The 16,041-nt window shown below is 36.8% G+C and overlaps 2 protein-coding genes across 5 annotated transcripts in view; one reads left to right on the top strand and one right to left on the bottom strand.

Annotated features, from left to right (window-relative positions):
* Positions 1–4,471: 4,471 nt before the first annotated feature.
* LOC148586960 (uncharacterized) lies at positions 4,472–5,428 on the bottom strand. Its single transcript, XM_088514422.1, has 2 exons — positions 4,812–5,428; positions 4,472–4,697 (listed from the first exon to the last, which is right to left on the bottom strand). Exons 1-2 carry the CDS (start codon positions 5,426–5,428, stop codon positions 4,472–4,474), a joined length of 843 nt encoding a protein of 280 aa, XP_088370548.1.
* Positions 5,429–5,624: 196 nt separating this feature from the next.
* The window catches only part of LOC132173681 (tRNA/rRNA methyltransferase (SpoU) family protein), a 33,463-nt gene continuing 23,046 nt past the window's right edge, over positions 5,625–16,041 (top strand). For all 4 annotated transcript variants that reach the window (XR_009439340.2, XR_009439339.2, XM_059585247.2 and 1 more), the window contains exons 1-11: positions 5,625–5,960; positions 6,389–6,482; positions 7,023–7,117; positions 7,230–7,738; positions 7,857–8,067; positions 8,168–8,479; positions 11,115–11,265; positions 11,367–11,504; positions 13,882–13,963; positions 15,406–15,680; positions 15,798–15,911. Coding sequence is in view for 2 of the 4 variants with exons in the window: in XM_059585247.2 (XP_059441230.2) it covers positions 5,784–5,960; positions 6,389–6,482; positions 7,023–7,117; positions 7,230–7,738; positions 7,857–8,067; positions 8,168–8,479; positions 11,115–11,265; positions 11,367–11,504; positions 13,882–13,963; positions 15,406–15,680; positions 15,798–15,911 (2,158 nt within the window). In the remaining 2 variants the exon portion in view is untranslated. The remainder of the gene's footprint in view (positions 5,961–6,388; positions 6,483–7,022; positions 7,118–7,229; positions 7,739–7,856; positions 8,068–8,167; positions 8,480–11,114; positions 11,266–11,366; positions 11,505–13,881; positions 13,964–15,405; positions 15,681–15,797; positions 15,912–16,041) is intronic.

Here is a 16,041-nt window from a genome sequence, read left to right as displayed (position 1 = left end):
GATGATTTGTTCAACATGAGCTTCCATCCTGGCGTCTATCTCGGCGAAGAATTGAGGAGTATAAAGTTCCTGTTGAGATTTCACCGTCTGCTTTATCTCACCCGTTAGCTCACTTATCATTTTTAGTATCCGAGCCTCAAAATTAGAATCTGAGGGAGGTGGTGCGGCCTGGTATTGTTGTTGTGAAGGCCAGTAGATGGGAGATGGCTCTTCTTGATATTCTTGAAAGTCAGAACCCATCGGAGGAGGTGGTTCGGTTTGGTATATCTGTTGTGGACTTGCTTGATATGGAGGAGAATAGGATTGACCATTGAATTGAGGATATGCCTGATGGTACAGTTCATGACGTTGTGGAGCATAATTCCCAGGAGCTTGAGTTTGCCACGAAAGATTAGACTGGTTGCTCCACGCCGGGCTATAGGAATCAGAATAATGGCCATTCCCCGGTCTAGAGAACGGTCTGTTCATATGCTCATAAGAATAATTAGAAAATTGTCCCGCTGTAGGACAATCTCTAATATGATGATAAGGACTATAGCAATATGAACATGGTCCATGGGGTGTTGGAATGCCTCCCCACATGAACTAAACTAATATAATTAACATAAAATAACAACAGAAAAATAAAAATAAAAACTCACAAACGGCCTTTAGGTGCCCTGGAAATTTGGAAGCCGACTACTGCTAATGCGCTCGATCGCATGGCAGAGTACGCTCGAGCCTACTGCCGCAGATAGGTGTGAGCACAGGAGTGGAGGGATCGAGCGCAAAAGGTGGAGTGCGTACATGAGCTCGATCGCACGCGACCTGCGCTCGATCGCAGTCATAGTGAAGGCAGCTACGGACCTGTTTGCAAATTCTAAAATAAAACAAAAACAAAACACAAACAGAATTAAAATTAGCAGAAAAATGAATTATTAAGCTAAAATCAATCCTTAAATTGTGACAATAAAACCGTTAAGTAGTCCCCGGCAACGGCGCCAAAAATTGATGTGGTATTTTTGTGACCAAAAATATCAATAATAAAATTACCACTCGCAATAGGACGAATCTTTGTAGGATACGGCTATAAAGAGGGTGTCGAACCTCAAGGACTGCAGGGGTTTTATTATCAAAATTTAAAAGATTAAAATTAACTTAATTAAAAAGAGATTTGTTTTGATTTTCTTTAAAACTAGAGTGCATGAAAATAAAAGAGATTTAAAATAAGAGAGAGAGTGTAGGGTATTGACTTCACCTCTATCCGCACAACAATGGCTAATTATAATTATTCCCAGAAATTCATTCTATACATGTTATAAATAAACAAGAAACTACCTTATTAAAGAATAAGCATAATCTATCTTCGGTTGGCACGGATCGTCCACCTAACCACTAAGATGCGGTACGACCCGTCTTCCCTAGGTATAAATTATCAAATTCTTTAAAATGATACATACAATCAATGAATAAGTGTAACCCATCTTCGGTTGGCACGGATTGTCTACCTAAATTACACTAAATTAGGGTGTAGTACAATCCGTCTTCCCTAGGCATGGCCTATCAAATCCTATTGATCATATGTCAATTAAACCCATTGTATAACCATCATCCTCATAATCACAGAAAACAAGAATGATTTGATTTCAATAAAAATAAAATACTTTCTAAGACAAGAGAAGAATTTCACAAGTATTGATATTGAAATTTAAGAACAATTGCATTTAATATGAAGAACATAAATCAATTGTAGCAATCCTCATAGTTATACAATCAACATGCATAAATTAAAAATCTAGAAATTAAATACAATCAAACCATTGTGCTTGGATAGGGTTACATCAACACCCCACGAAGGGGTTTAGCCGCTCATAATCTCCTAAGCTCCAAAGACAATTTTACTGAATTTTTGCTCTAGAAGCGGTGTGTTTTTTCTCAATGCTTAGAGGCCTATTTATAGGGCTTAGGAGAGTCCTAGAAGCCCTAGGAATCCTATAAATTTCGGAGATTTAAGTCCAAGTCCAATTATGATAAAGAAAACCTAAGTCCAAGTCCAAAATTGAATCCAATCCGATTTTGACTCCAATTTGAGAAATTCCGAATTAATCCCTTCCTTTATTTGATTAAACTTAACCACAACATATAAGTCCTCTGTTATGATTGGCTACGCTTAATCATCTCAATGTGTGCTTTTAAGCCCAAAATCAATTGAATTAATTGCATCTTTATTTATAACCTGAAAACACAAAAACAAAACAAAATCAAACAAATAACAATGCTAAGGAATTAACATATGCAAATTAAGGGGCTTGAATGTGCAACATTCGACGCTTATCAGCGACAAAACTAATATCCGAATTGCTCCCTTTAATATTTTCACAACCTTCCGTTGCCAAGTGATAAGCACTCTTCACCGAAAAATCTCCATTTTGTGTTCCCACCCAAGCCAATTTATCACATAACCGCCCTGGACATATTGGAATACTGCAAATCACCCCTGCCTCTTCTTTCAAGAAAATATCCCGAATGAGTGAAAAGTTCCACCATCTTGTATCCACATCTATGAGATCACTGACATGTGCTTCACGATCTAACATTCTCACCGGAGACTGGATTGCAAAAGTTGAAGGAACCGAAATCCAACGATCTTGCTAGATTTTAATAGAAGAACCATCACCCACTCGCCAAATCAACCCCCTTTTTAACAGCTTCTTTGCATTCCATATACTATGCCATGTAAAAGAAGGCTTGTTTCCCAACCCAGATTCTAGGAAAGATACATCTGGATGATACTTCTCTTTAAGCACTCTAGCCACCAACGAATTGGGATTTTGGAGAAGCCTCCATCCTTGTTTCGCCAATAATGCCAAATTAAACTTCTCCAAATCCCTATAACCCAAACCACCTTTTTCCTTATTCCTTCCCAATCTTTCCCAACTCATCCAAGCTATGTGAGCTTCATTCCCTTTATGACCCCACCAAAATCTGGACATTATAGAATTTATATCCTTACACAAAGTTTTTGGAAGCTGAAAAACACTCATTGTGTAAGTAGGAATAGCCTGAACAACTGCTTTCAGTAACACTTCCTTCCCGGCATGAGATAGAAACTTCTCCTTCCACCTATTGAGACGTTCCCAGATTCTGGCCTTAAGACCCCTAAAAGCCTCTACACGTAATCTGCCCACTAAAGAAGGGAGGCCAAGATACTTCTCATACCTTCTTGTGGAGCTAATGCCAGCTATAGAAAGAATATGGTCTTTTGCTTCACTTTGTGTGTTTTTGCTAAAAAATATGGAGGTTTTGTCCTTATTTAATTTCTAACCCAATGCTTGCTCATAAATATCAAGAACTCGTTGTATGTACACCCATTCAAGCATATTTGCCTTGCAGAAGAGCAAACTATCATCTGCAAAAAACAGATGATTTAGCCTTATTCCCCCCCGAGTGATAGGAAGATCGGTGATTCTTCCGTCCCTTTCAGACTTTTGTAAGAGTGAAGTTAGACCTTCTGCACACAAAATAAAGAAATATGGGGATAAAGGATCCCATTGTCTTATCCCCCTTGTTGGAATGATTTTTCCATAAGGCTTTCCATGAACCAAAACAGAATAAGACACCATTCTAACACACCTCATCATCATATAAATCCACCTTTCAGTAAAGCCCAATCTCCTCATTACAACCTCTAAAAACTCCCACTCAACTCTATCATATGCTTTGCTCATGTCGAGCTTTAGAGCCATAAACCCCTCCCTGCCCTTCATTCTCCCATCCATAGTATGCATGGCCTCAAACGCCACCAAAATATTATCAGTAATTAATCACCCTGGAATGAATGCACTTTGGGTAGGAGAGATTATATGGGGTAAAACTTTCTTTAACCGATTACCAAGAACCTTCGATATGAGCTTATAGAGTACATTACATAAACTGATTGGTCTATAATCAGTTACTCTAGTGGGATTTTTTATCTTGGGAATAAGTGCAATATATGTATCATTGAGATCAACATCAAACAAATCATGGTTAAGGAAACCTAAAACCGTTTGACATACCTCCTCTTTCATCGTGGCCCATGCACTCTGATAGAAACATGTTGAAAAACCATCCGATCCAAGCGATTTGAGTGGGTGCATTTGATTGAGGGCTGTCTCCACCTCCACCATTGAGAAAACTCGCATCATATTATCATTCATCACCCCCGAGACTCTAGTTTCGAATCCAGCAAGACAAGCATCCACCCCAAAAACTTCTCCAGCCGTAAATAATTGCTGGAAATGAGATGCAAACGCCTTACCAATTTCATGTTGCTTTTTCCACTCTCTTCCTTCCACATCCTTAATTGTCGCAATCTTGTTGACTCACCTTCGATGATTGGCCCAAGCATGAAAGAATGGCGTATTCCGATCTCCTTGCCTGTACCAACTCTGCTTTGCTCGCTGCTTCCACCTCATATCCTCATGTTCTAGGATAATTTCAATCTCGCTCTTCATTGGAGTTGCAACAACTCCAAACGGGCTGTTTTATCCTTGAGAGCACGTTCAGTATCACCAAATTTTCTTCCACTCCATTGCCATAACTTCAGTTGGGATTGATTTAGTCGTTCCTGTGTTGAAGCAATCCCCCTATCACCATCAGTACATGTCCCCCAAGCCTCCTTAATAACAGCCATGCATTCCTCATCCGCTAACCAATTTGCTTCAAACTTGAAGTTCCTATGAAACCCAGTTCAGGTTGTATTAACATCAAAAATTTGTACCATCAAAGGCTTATGATCAGACGTTCTGGCTGGTAACACACGAATCTCCCTGTTTTGAAACAGCCCACACCATGCCTGATTTGCAACTGAGCGATCTAAACGTTCTTTCATGAAAGTCTCGCCATGGTGTCCATTGCTCCATGTGAATTTAGAGCCCATGAACCCCAAATCACTTAAACCACAATATTCCAACACTGCTCTGAATTGCTCCATCTGTCCATCACGTCTTAATGCTCCACCAACTTTTTCACTCTGCTCCAATATTTCATTAAAGTCGCCAATACACATCCATGCTCCTGGACTGAAATTTTTAAGATGATGAAGTAACTCCCATGATTCAAACCTCTTTGTAGTTATAGGATGCCCATAAAAACATGTGAGTTTCCAGTGCATATCTCTTCCGGGAACCTGCACCACTGCATTTATATGTCTACGCGTAAAATTTTGGATTTCCAGACTCCTTGCTTCTTTCCACAATAATGCTAAGCCACCACTTCGTCCTACTGGATCCACAACGAACAACCCTTCAAAACCGAGCTTAACTCTTATGCGTTCCGAACTGTGCTGTCTACTCTTAGTCTCCATAAGAAACATAAGAGTGGGTCTCTTTTCCTTCGCCATCTGACAAAGATCACGAACTGCCTCGGGGTTCCCTAGCCCCCGGCACTTCCAACTGATGAGTATCATGGCTGTTGGCAAGTTCTAAAAAAAAATCATTATTCATTTTATAATAGAGTTTGCTTAATTTTTGATAAAAATTCATTTTTTTTTAAAAAAAATTTAAGCAATATAAACTATTAAAAAAGTAAAAAGGTTTCATAATTTACAGACAGATTTGGAAATTTCCCAAGACAGGGGACATGACAAAAGCAGAGTAATCGAGCCTAGGAGGCACTAAAAAACCCACCTGAAAAGAAAAAGGAAAAACCCTAGCGTAGGGTTTTTCAGAACGTTGCGTTTGAATTGAGCTTCTAACCGTTGTTTCTCAGCCTCTCTGCAACCTCCGGAAACACCCAGAAAGAGAAAGACAGTACTTTTGGATATGTCTGCAATAAAGAGCGAGTCCATGGACTCTCTCATGGCTTCACTGTCAACGGGCTTTGGGAAATTGCCTCCGGCGGCTATTCCAGCAATGTTGGATTGCATATTGGCTTCCACTGGCTTATCTCCACCGTCCCTCTTCGCCTCCCTTCTCGATGCTTTCCCTACTCTCATTAAGGTACCACCAGTTTCATGAAACACCCAGTTTGTAAAACCTTTAATTCTGCGACTGGTTGCTGAGAAAAATGCAAGAAAAACAAAGATAAGCTTTCACATTTTCCAAGGGAAGTGGTTTGAGAACAGAGTAATGGTAAAATGTTGTACAAAGTGAATAAAAGAAAAGACTTTGAAGCTTAATGGGATGGTGGATTTGCTTTGAATTACTAGGTGGATGTGTTGCCACTTGGGTGTTTGTATATCATTTCTCATTTTGTTTTCAAACTATAGTTTTATGTGAATCTTTCCATTATTAGGAAATTTGGAATGATATTTAGCATGTGAAGCAAAATTTAAAATTTCTTCTTTTTTCTGCACTACTTCTCAAAAATTAAATAAGTGTGATTGAATTTGAGTTGATGTTTAGTTGGGTTTGGCTCTTTTGGATAGGATATTATCAAGGAGGATCAGAAGTTGGGGTCTGACGGGTGTAACTATCTTACATCGTTGGTGGTTGCACTTTGTCACCTTCTAAAGAAATTTGGTGAGTTATCATGTGCGGTCCAATGTTGGAAATGAGTTTTCTCTTCTAGTTGAAATTGTAAGAACATTACCTTGTACTTTCCTTGAATCGCTGCAAACCTTGTTAGGTTCCCTTTATTATTTTAAATCAAATACTTTTTACGTTGAATTGTTTATGTTCTGTTTGGTTGCATGAACGTTTCAGGGAAAGAATGTTTTCATTTGTCTACTTTCTTCCTGTGTCTTTTTATTTTTTATTTTTTATCAGGTAAATGTTTATCAGGTAAATGTGTCTTGTCATGTACTTTTGAGCTGTGTAACCTCGTGTGTTTTTGGTTTTCAACCAAGTAAAATGTGTGGGCCTGTACATACTATACATTTGAACAACTGGTCTTTCGCTCAAATGACATCTCCTTCTTCCATAAGTAGAAGTTGGACGGTTCAATCATACGGGTGCGTGAGTTATGGTATCCACAAGAAAAAAAGAGAAAAATATATAGACACACACACACTATCTCTCACACATATATATATTTGAAACTCGAGTAAATTTCTCTTGCAGGGGCCAATAATATTGCTTTGCAATCATTTATGTCGAGAAGCTTTATTCCTTTGTTGAAGATAGTCCATGCCTCTGACCGTGAAGTGCTTAACCAGGTAGAATGTTTAAAGAGGGTGCAGTCATGTTTATTGCATTCTTTGATTTTTCACCTGCATCTAACTGTTCTTTGATGCTATTATTCCCGGCCTTGTGTGATTTTAAATTTAGATTGCCGAATCGTTCATTGATGTTGTGATTGGGACTGATTCCTGGGCTGTTGTGGAGGAAACCTTGGTGCAGTTTTTTCTGAGATATGTTGATCTTTCTACGGGTATGCTTCAAAGCAAAGGATCGGATGTCTTTGAGTCCTCGGTTTTCCAGGGTTTAAATGACCTGACAAATGATGTGGGAGTGGTAAAAGAACACATGATGTCTCCATCTGGACCCTTTCCATTACCAATATCATGTCATATTGTAACCTTAATGCTGGATGCTGCCCTTCGAAGCCTGCAAGCAGCCCCAATCTCAGAGTTTCTGGTGGCACATGGGTCTTATGCAGAAAAGTTTGCTGCCAATTTGATTTGGGATCTTTGTAATGTGACTGAAGGACTGCTTGTACAAAGTGTGGAACATCGGTCCTGTGCGATTGGCTTTTTTCTCCCAATTATTTTCAAAGCATTTGTTTCCTACCAGTATGTTGAAATCTCAATTCATGGGCAGACATGTAAACTTTCCAGGTAAAAAGCCTTCAACTTTTTGCTAGTATGTGAGTCTTACGTCTTGTTTACCTGATTTCATATCGTTCTATCTTGTGGCTTTATCGTTCTGTACTGAATGTATTTGATTGGCTCACAGGAAGTGTTTCCTAAAGAAAATTTGGAAGTGCTGCAGAAAACTCTTTTCACTTGGACCTTTAGAGAGAAGAGATGCCTATAATACACTCTCTCTGTATTTGTCTTTTTTCCCCTGTACAGAAGAATATGAAGATGTTGACACAAGTGGAAGTGTGGAAGCATTCGACATAAGAGCTGAAAAAGAATTTTGGGATGAAATTAGAAGAGGATTGGTACCTGAGCTTTATTGTTCTACCATTTTTTGTTAGACCACTCGGGTTTGCTTGTAAATTTAACTGATTTTTTATTCGTTTCTTTGATGGGGTTGGTCAGGTTGATAAGGAGGGCTTAGTGAGGAAGCAGTCGTTACAAATATTGAAGAATGTACTACACTTAAATGGAGGGAGCCAACCCTCTTCTGGTGATTCAGAGCTGAAATTGCATGAAAGAGGACAAATCCCTCATGGTATGACTAAGAGGGAATTGTGGGCTGATAAGGAAGCGAAGTCAATGGGTGTAGGGAAAATCTGCAACACAGCCGATCTATATTCAAACAGCCAGCAGCAGTGGGAGGCATTTATACTTCTATATGAGATGCTCGAAGAGTATGGTACTCACTTGGTTGAAGCAGCGTGGAATCACCAGGTGTGGGATCTTGTTTATTTTGTTCTTGGTGTAACTAATGAACCTTTCCTGAATTTGCAATTGAGATAAGTCATTTTTTTCTAAGTCTATATGATATTGCCATATGAGGATTGTGTTGCTTTTGAAAAGAGGTAGGTTTATTTATTTATTTTTTTAATTTTAAATTTATTTATTTATTTTTTTAATTTTTTATTAATATATATATTTTTTATTTTATTTTATGTGTTTACCATCATGTTATTAGGATTTTGAATTAGCCAACTGTTTCTGTCCGACACTGACCTGAAATGGCCAGTTTCTCCCTTAATGAATGTCACATTTGCCCTTAAAAGAGTGAGAATCTTAAAATAAATGAATGGCACATTAGCCCTTAAAAGAATGAGAATCTTAAAACTCAATAAAAGAACGGGAAAAAGCACAGAAAGAAACCTCAAGTAAAGTGAAAGAGCCCGTATCAAACACTAATAAATTTCATGTTGTGTTTCCTCTACCCGCTCTAAAGATCATGTGTTCCTTTCCTCTGAAGGGATTTATATGAAAGAGGAATTTCCACATCATTCTTCATTAAATTAATTGCGGCAAGCTGATGAAATTTCATATTCTGCTTTTTCTCTAAGCTAAGTGCAGACTGGTGGTGTAAATGATACTCATCTTCTCAAGTTCCTTCAATTCTTAGTTTCCTTGGTTATTCATGTGGCTAGATCTAAATTTACTTTGTCCAAGCCTTGTGGACAAGGAAGCCTTGTGCTGTTGGCATAATTTTGTCTTCTAATTGATGAAATCGCTTTCTAATTATGAATGGTTAAAGATTAGGATATTCTTTCATATAAACTCATTATCTTGAAGACTATCAAGAATAGGCTGTGAAAATATTAGTATTTATAGGTTATGCAAACTATCTCAGTGATAGATCAGTTTTAGCCAAAAGCGTTCCATGGATGGATTTTCTTTTATTTGACTGTCTATGATAGAATTTCTCTTGGAGGAAATTAAGTAATACTACTAAAAAATGAAGGTTGAGATGGTTCCCTTTTCTTTTGTTAGTTGAAGCAACCATGAGAGAAGCTACATTGTCTTCTCTCTTTGGAGCACATCTCTAATGTTTAGTTTTTGAAATCTCTTTAGGAGGCCTTCACCGTGGCAGGCTTGTTGGATGATTCCTTTTTGTAGAGGGAAAGATTGGATGGTGCCATGGAATTAATGATTTTGAAAATCGAATTACAAGAAAATTGTAGTGAAGTGATCAATATCATAGCTGCTTTTGTTTCTCTTTTGGTGATTAGTTATCATTATTTTCTTGTTCATTTATCTCCTACTAGTTAGGTGTTTTCTTTTGTATATTTCCTGTGTATCAAGGGGCGCCTTACGCTTTTAATGATATTTCGATTACTAATATAAAAAAAATCTTTGGGTTCATTTCGGAATAATTGAAGCCTTATATTGGAGGAACAGAAGAGGACCTAGAGAATTCAATTATTGTTGTTTATTGGACAGAGCAAAGGCCAAATATAGGATTTTGACAAAGGTCTTACTAAAACTTGACGATGGATGTAACAACAATGCTACCCAACAAAGGAACCAAAAGGGGATGCCTGGCCAATTTTTAAAGAAAGCATTGAGTGCTTGATGTATTGCAACTTGGCTTCGATATCAACGGATGTAGCATGACGTAGTGAGAAGTAGAATCTACGAACATAAGACTTCACAAATCTTCTATAAATCCTAGAAAATTCTAAGAATTATAGGGAATAGGGGAAAAACTCTCCCAGGAGTGTTTCTTATTGATAAAACTGAAGAATAACACCAACTATCAAAACTGGTCGGCCAACCACCCGGATTATGCTTAAATATGTTTAGTGTTTCAACCTTGAAATCAAAATTACAAAAATAACCTTTATTTAAAACTGTTGTAAACTCGCTCGAGCAAAGTTTTTGTCCTGCGAGTCACAATCTCGCTTGAGCGAACTTCCTGAACCAGATTTTTTGGACTGTTGACAACCCATTTTGACCTAGTAACATTGGAATTGGAAAGTTCTCGTGAAATATAAAATTGTAGCCATTTGAATAAGTTTTCCAACACCACCAAACTCGCCTTTATCTGATATTCGAATAAAAATATGTGGCAGTTCTACTCCAAGTAGTTCGCTTGGTTTCATAATTATCAATTTGCTGGTCTGCACGAAGCCACGTGTAATCCGATTTGCATCAGTGATGGATGTTACTGATGATGTCCCAAGTCCAATTTATGTGAGGCCACACCTTGTCAATGATCTTAAAATGCCAAACAATGCTCGGTAAGCGTAGGAAGGTGAAACAAAAAGATAATGTGCATCAGAAAACAAGAAATCTGCAAATAGAAGCTGGTGCTCCTTGCTGATGAAAAAACTTGTCACGGTTAAGGAACTGACTTAGTCATAAATATAAAAAGTTCCTTCCATGACTCCTACCAAATGTGCTCCATCATTGGCTGATGGAATGAATGATTCTTATGTTTTATGTAGGATATATCTTACTTTGTCTTTGTAGTGTAGGATATCATTGAAGGCTTCATATTGTGCTGTGCAAATTTTGATACATCCTCAAATTTTCAGCCCATCTACTATAAATTCTACTAAAAACTATTTGTTTCGTGCAGGTATCATTGTTGCTTCAATTCTCTATGTCACATGTTAATCTGGCAAGCTCTGTCAATGGAGTTCATCAAAGCCAGATCGAAGCTTCGGGTGAGGTCTTTAATTGGCTATCAATTCTTTGGGAACGGGGCTTTTGTCACGATAATCCTCTTGGTACTGGTGACTTACTACTATAACCATGTATTATTAGTTGCTTTCATAGGATATTGTGGCATAATTCATTTTTCTCCTGTTTTATTTTATGTGCAATGCAGTTAGATGCTTGATTATGCAGTCATTTCTGGGAATTGAGTGGAAACACTATGGAAACTGTGCAAAATCCGTGCCTGAAACTTTTGTTCTTGGTCCATTCATGCAAGGGTTGAATGATCCGGTGCACCACAAAGATTTTGGTTTGTTCTCAACTTGATTGGTCCTCTACACTTCACTCTTCAAGCATATTTGATACTGTTATATTGTATTATAGGCAATTAATTTTAATAGTTTTAGAAAGCTGATAAAGAAATTGGTTTGTGGTAGAAGATTGGACTAATTTATTTAATTTGTTTTTCATATACACCGTACTGCTGTGAGCATGGCATAACACTGTTCATTGGCAACATGGCTAGTGAAGTTCTAACATTTCCATGGATGAATACTAACTATTTTTATGCTAATAGCTGTGTTTCCTTCATTTTCTATCTTTTCTATGGCAACTTGTTGGTTAGTCCAGCATGAGCTGGTGTATCAGAAGTGTAGACTTGTACATAATACAAAATTGTTTTTAAACTCAAGTCTTCACCTGCAAGACCACCAGAAAAGATGGTAATATCCAACTAGTAATAACTTTTACATGGGAGTGGTTAGAACCATCAGCTGTTTACCAAATCCTTATAGAAGTTTTATATTATCCAGTTTATAAGCTTTTTTTAATCTTTAATTTCTTTAATTTCATTATGTTTAAGGTATATTTGCCTCGTCTAGTCATTTAATTAGCGTCCCCTATTGTACTCCCTTCCCTCTACAAATGATCTAGACTAGGTAATAATGTTGAATGGTATATCATGTCTAATTTTTGCCTTTTCTTAATCCATGCCCTAGTTAAATATCTAGCATCATTTTTTTTTTTTATTCTTTGATGCATGTGGCTAAAAACCATCTTATGCATTTTCCTGTTTATCTTACGTCCCCTAATAAATAATGACACTTCTATTCTCTTCTAAGTTCATTGTGTTTAAATTCTTATATTTTTGTCTTTTTACTGATTTTTCCATCAACCTCATCCAATTCTGCTTCATTTTTTTTTAACTATTATATTTTGTATGGTTAAATCTTGGTTCATGTGATTGGCTGGTGTTTATTGTCTCTTAACTCTTACAGTGAACTGCTAGGCATCTGGTGAGCAATCCAGATTCCACTAATGTCTTCTATTTCTTCCCATCTGCTTTGATATTGTTGCCAAACTTTGCTTCACTCTCCTTTAATGAAACCTAAATGAGAAAATTAGTTCTACTTTTATTTCTTTTGGCCATGAATCTCAATTAATTGTTCTTTTCAAATAAGATTTACGATGGTTAATGTCTTCATATCCAGTTAGTGTCCATTTCTAGTAAAATCTTTTTTTTGATAGGTAATATCAATTTATAAAAAGCAGTAGAAAATCTTTTTTTTTTTTTTTTTTGATATCGAGGAACCTCTACAAGGCAGGGCCCTTCGGACCCACCCCTGCAGAGCAAACTCAGCAGTAGAAAATCTTATGGTATCAATTGAGGAAATTTCAGTCATTTGGTCTAGGATCCTACCGTGACTTATTTTTTGTATTCTCTTATCCCATGTCATAGTTTTAGGTGTGTTAAATCACTATTTATCCCAAAAGTTTAAGCCCATAAGAATAGGTAAATTTAATAATTTTATTAATCCTTTAACACTCCCCCTCACTTGTGGGTTCAAACTCTATTTTAAAAAGCAGTAGAAAATCTTATGGTATCAATTGAGGAAATTTCAGTCATTTGGTCTAGGATCCTACCGTGACTTATTTTTTGTATTCTCTTATCCCATGTCATAGTTTTAGGTGTGTTAAATCACTATTTATCCCAAAAGTTTAAGCCCATAAGAATAGGTAAATTTAATAATTTTATTAATCCTTTAACACTCCCCCTCACTTGTGGGTTCAAACTCTATTTTAATAGGTGAAGTTCAACACTTGAAATATTTAATCGAAATAGGAGGTAAATGAGATAAAGTTCGAACTTAGGACCTTTGGTTTTGATACCATGTTAATTCACCATTCAAGGTTTAAACTTAAGACATTTCATTATGATATCATGTTAAACCACCACTTATCTAAAAAGCTTAAGTTGATAGGGAGGGGGTAAATTTAATCAATACTTTTCAAACTCATTTTTAATAGGTGATGTCTAATATGTGGAATATTTAATTGAAATGGGAGGTGAATTAACAGAGACAGGGTTCGAACTCAGGACCTCTGCTTTGATACCATGTTAAATTACCACTTATCCCAAACGTTTAAGCTCATATAGGTAAATTTAATCATTTAATTAATACTTTAACTTGGAGGTTGACTATCTAATGAATTTCAAAATTTAATTACGAGTTCTTATTAGTTGGTGGATAATCTCTCTCTCTATCTTATATGTATTCATTAAACTTCCTTTCTGTACGATGGTTTAGTGCTCTTCCTTCACTCTTCTTTAATATTATGAGCAAAAAGAATTATTTAGATTATCATGTTCTGCTAAGTTGGTTTTCTTCTTTTCCCCCCTCTTACAGGTGTAAAAGGAGTCTACTCATCCAGGATAATTGAAGGTGCAGCCTGGTTTTTACACCAATATACAAGTTGCCTGAATAAGAGGTATGCTATCATGTGATTGATAAAATACAAGGTGGGTAAAGAATTACTAATGCAGTTAAAAATGCCGCAAGGATGAGTTCTTGCTGGAAATCAGCATATAAAGCCTTAGAAAGCTGATAAGGGACGAATCTCCATTCTTAGAATAATTCTTGTAGTCAAGAGAAGTTTGTTTTCTTGGCCACCCTTGTGTCAGTGAGAATGGCAGCTAGCCATCCCTGTGTCAGTGGGACCTACCTCACTCACCGTAAAGGGGTGGCCTCCAGAACTTTTTATTTTTTTATAAGTGGAGGCTGTTATTGTGCATGAAAGATTGAATCGTGTTTGCAAAAGTGTTCTCATTTGAATTTTAAAAACTGAGCACATTTTCAAAACATTCCTATATGAATGTGGAGGAAGTTTTCTAGAAGTGTTTTTTTTTTTTTTAAATTTTTAATTTTTTTTTTTAATTTTCTTAATTAGTATTTTGTGTTTTGAAAGGTATTTGCAAAAACTAAAATTGAAAAGTGTTTTCAATGAAGACTGCATCTAAAAAACTTGTTTGGATTACTATGTCTGAAAAGTGTATTCAGCGTTTAAAAATCAAAAGCAGTTTTTGAACATTGCAACCAAACAAGCACTAAACCCAAAAACTCCAGGAAAACTAAAGTGACTGGAACACCCTTAAAAATAGAACCAGTGTCACCAGATTCACTCTCCCCCCTCTCTAGAACATCAATCTGGAAGCAATCCTATTCGTGGTGCGTTTGTAATCGAGGTTGCCAGTTTTGATTATCCCAATTTATAAAATTAAACTGATTTAATCTCATACAAAAAAAAGGAAAAAAAGGAAAAAAATGCATGGTTTTTTCCTTGTTGAAAGTAATATAATTATCTGATTTGATCGTACCTTTTGAAATAGCGGATTTTTAGAATAATTAACTATTTAACTTTGATGTTTAACTATTTCTTTAAGTTATAAAAATTTAAAATGAGTATCGGACTGAGGTAGTTGGATAGCCATGGACAACTTGTCTTTCAATAGGATTTTATTTCCCATTTTAACAGAAAAGCTGCAAAAAACATGTGTGTGTCTTTGTCTATGTTCACTTGCGTGCCTACCCCATCCTAACATAGCAGGCAGAAGAGTGTTCCACTTCCCTATACCTGTAACACGAACCCCAACGTACCACTGTCATGGTATAATTGCTTAAAACTTAATGGAAGGTTTCTCTTGGAGTTAGGACCAGCTGGCTGCATCAACTATGTAAGTGATATTGCTTTGTAAAAAAGTATACTTGCATCGTAGTTTGAAACTGGAGGGCCACCAAATGGACTCTTACAGTTCAAACACACTTCCAAAAAAAAAAAAAAAAAAAAAAATGGAATTAGTAGCAACTCTGCTAATGGAAGAATTATTCTTAGGGCTGAAAAGTGATTGATATATTCATTCCTCGTGGTTACAGGAAACAGATTGCATTTTTGTGCAATTTAGCATCGGTTGCTAAATGGCAATCTTTCTGCAGAGCTGGATTGGTGGGTCTTTCTGAATGCATTGCCTCAGCTGCTAGTGGAAGTAACGGTGAAGCAAAGTGGCATGAGGATGCTTTTCTTGACATGGTTGAAGTGGAAATTTCTTCTGAAAGTTTTCCTCATCATGATAAAACAGTTTTACTGGATGTTTTGAGATTTGTTATTGAGAGCAGCAAACAACATTTCAATCCTAATTATCGTTTTCGAGGTCTCTAAACACTGATCTGTTAGGTTATGATATTTTGTCTTCTACAGTCGATTATTCTTATTATACTCACTAAGAGGCCAGACCATAATTAACATGATAGCCTTTCTTTGGTACCAGTTTGTGACAAAATCCTTGAGGCTGCTGCTTCAACGGTGTGTACATTTGAAGTGCCACTGGAGATACTTTTGCACTTCATTTCAGCACTGCCAAGAGAATTTACGGATCATGGTGGTAAGTGAAATTACTGTGGCATATTATATCTACATCTGATGTTCACCTTGCATGTGAATAACATCAAGATGTATCAGAGAGGCATTTTGATGGGGCTCGCCTAGCTGCGTTACATCACCTCAACTCAGGC

Source organism: Corylus avellana, chromosome 3, assembly GCF_965113065.1.
Source record: "Corylus avellana chromosome 3, dhCorAvel1.hap1.2, whole genome shotgun sequence".
In the NCBI taxonomy this organism is placed as follows: domain Eukaryota; kingdom Viridiplantae; phylum Streptophyta; class Magnoliopsida; order Fagales; family Betulaceae; genus Corylus; species Corylus avellana.
Note: the sequence above shows the minus strand (reverse complement) of the source record. Positions and strands in the feature narration are given on the sequence as shown.

Coding starts and splice junctions, on each gene's coding strand:
- LOC148586960 (XM_088514422.1), bottom strand. CDS start 5,428: ATGATACTCATCAGTTGGAAGTGCCGGGGGCTAGGGAACCCCGAGGCA. Junction 4,698..4,811: donor TCAGTTGCAAATCAGGCATG/GTGTGGGCTGTT, acceptor TGGGTTTCATAG/GAACTTCAAGTTTGAAGCAA.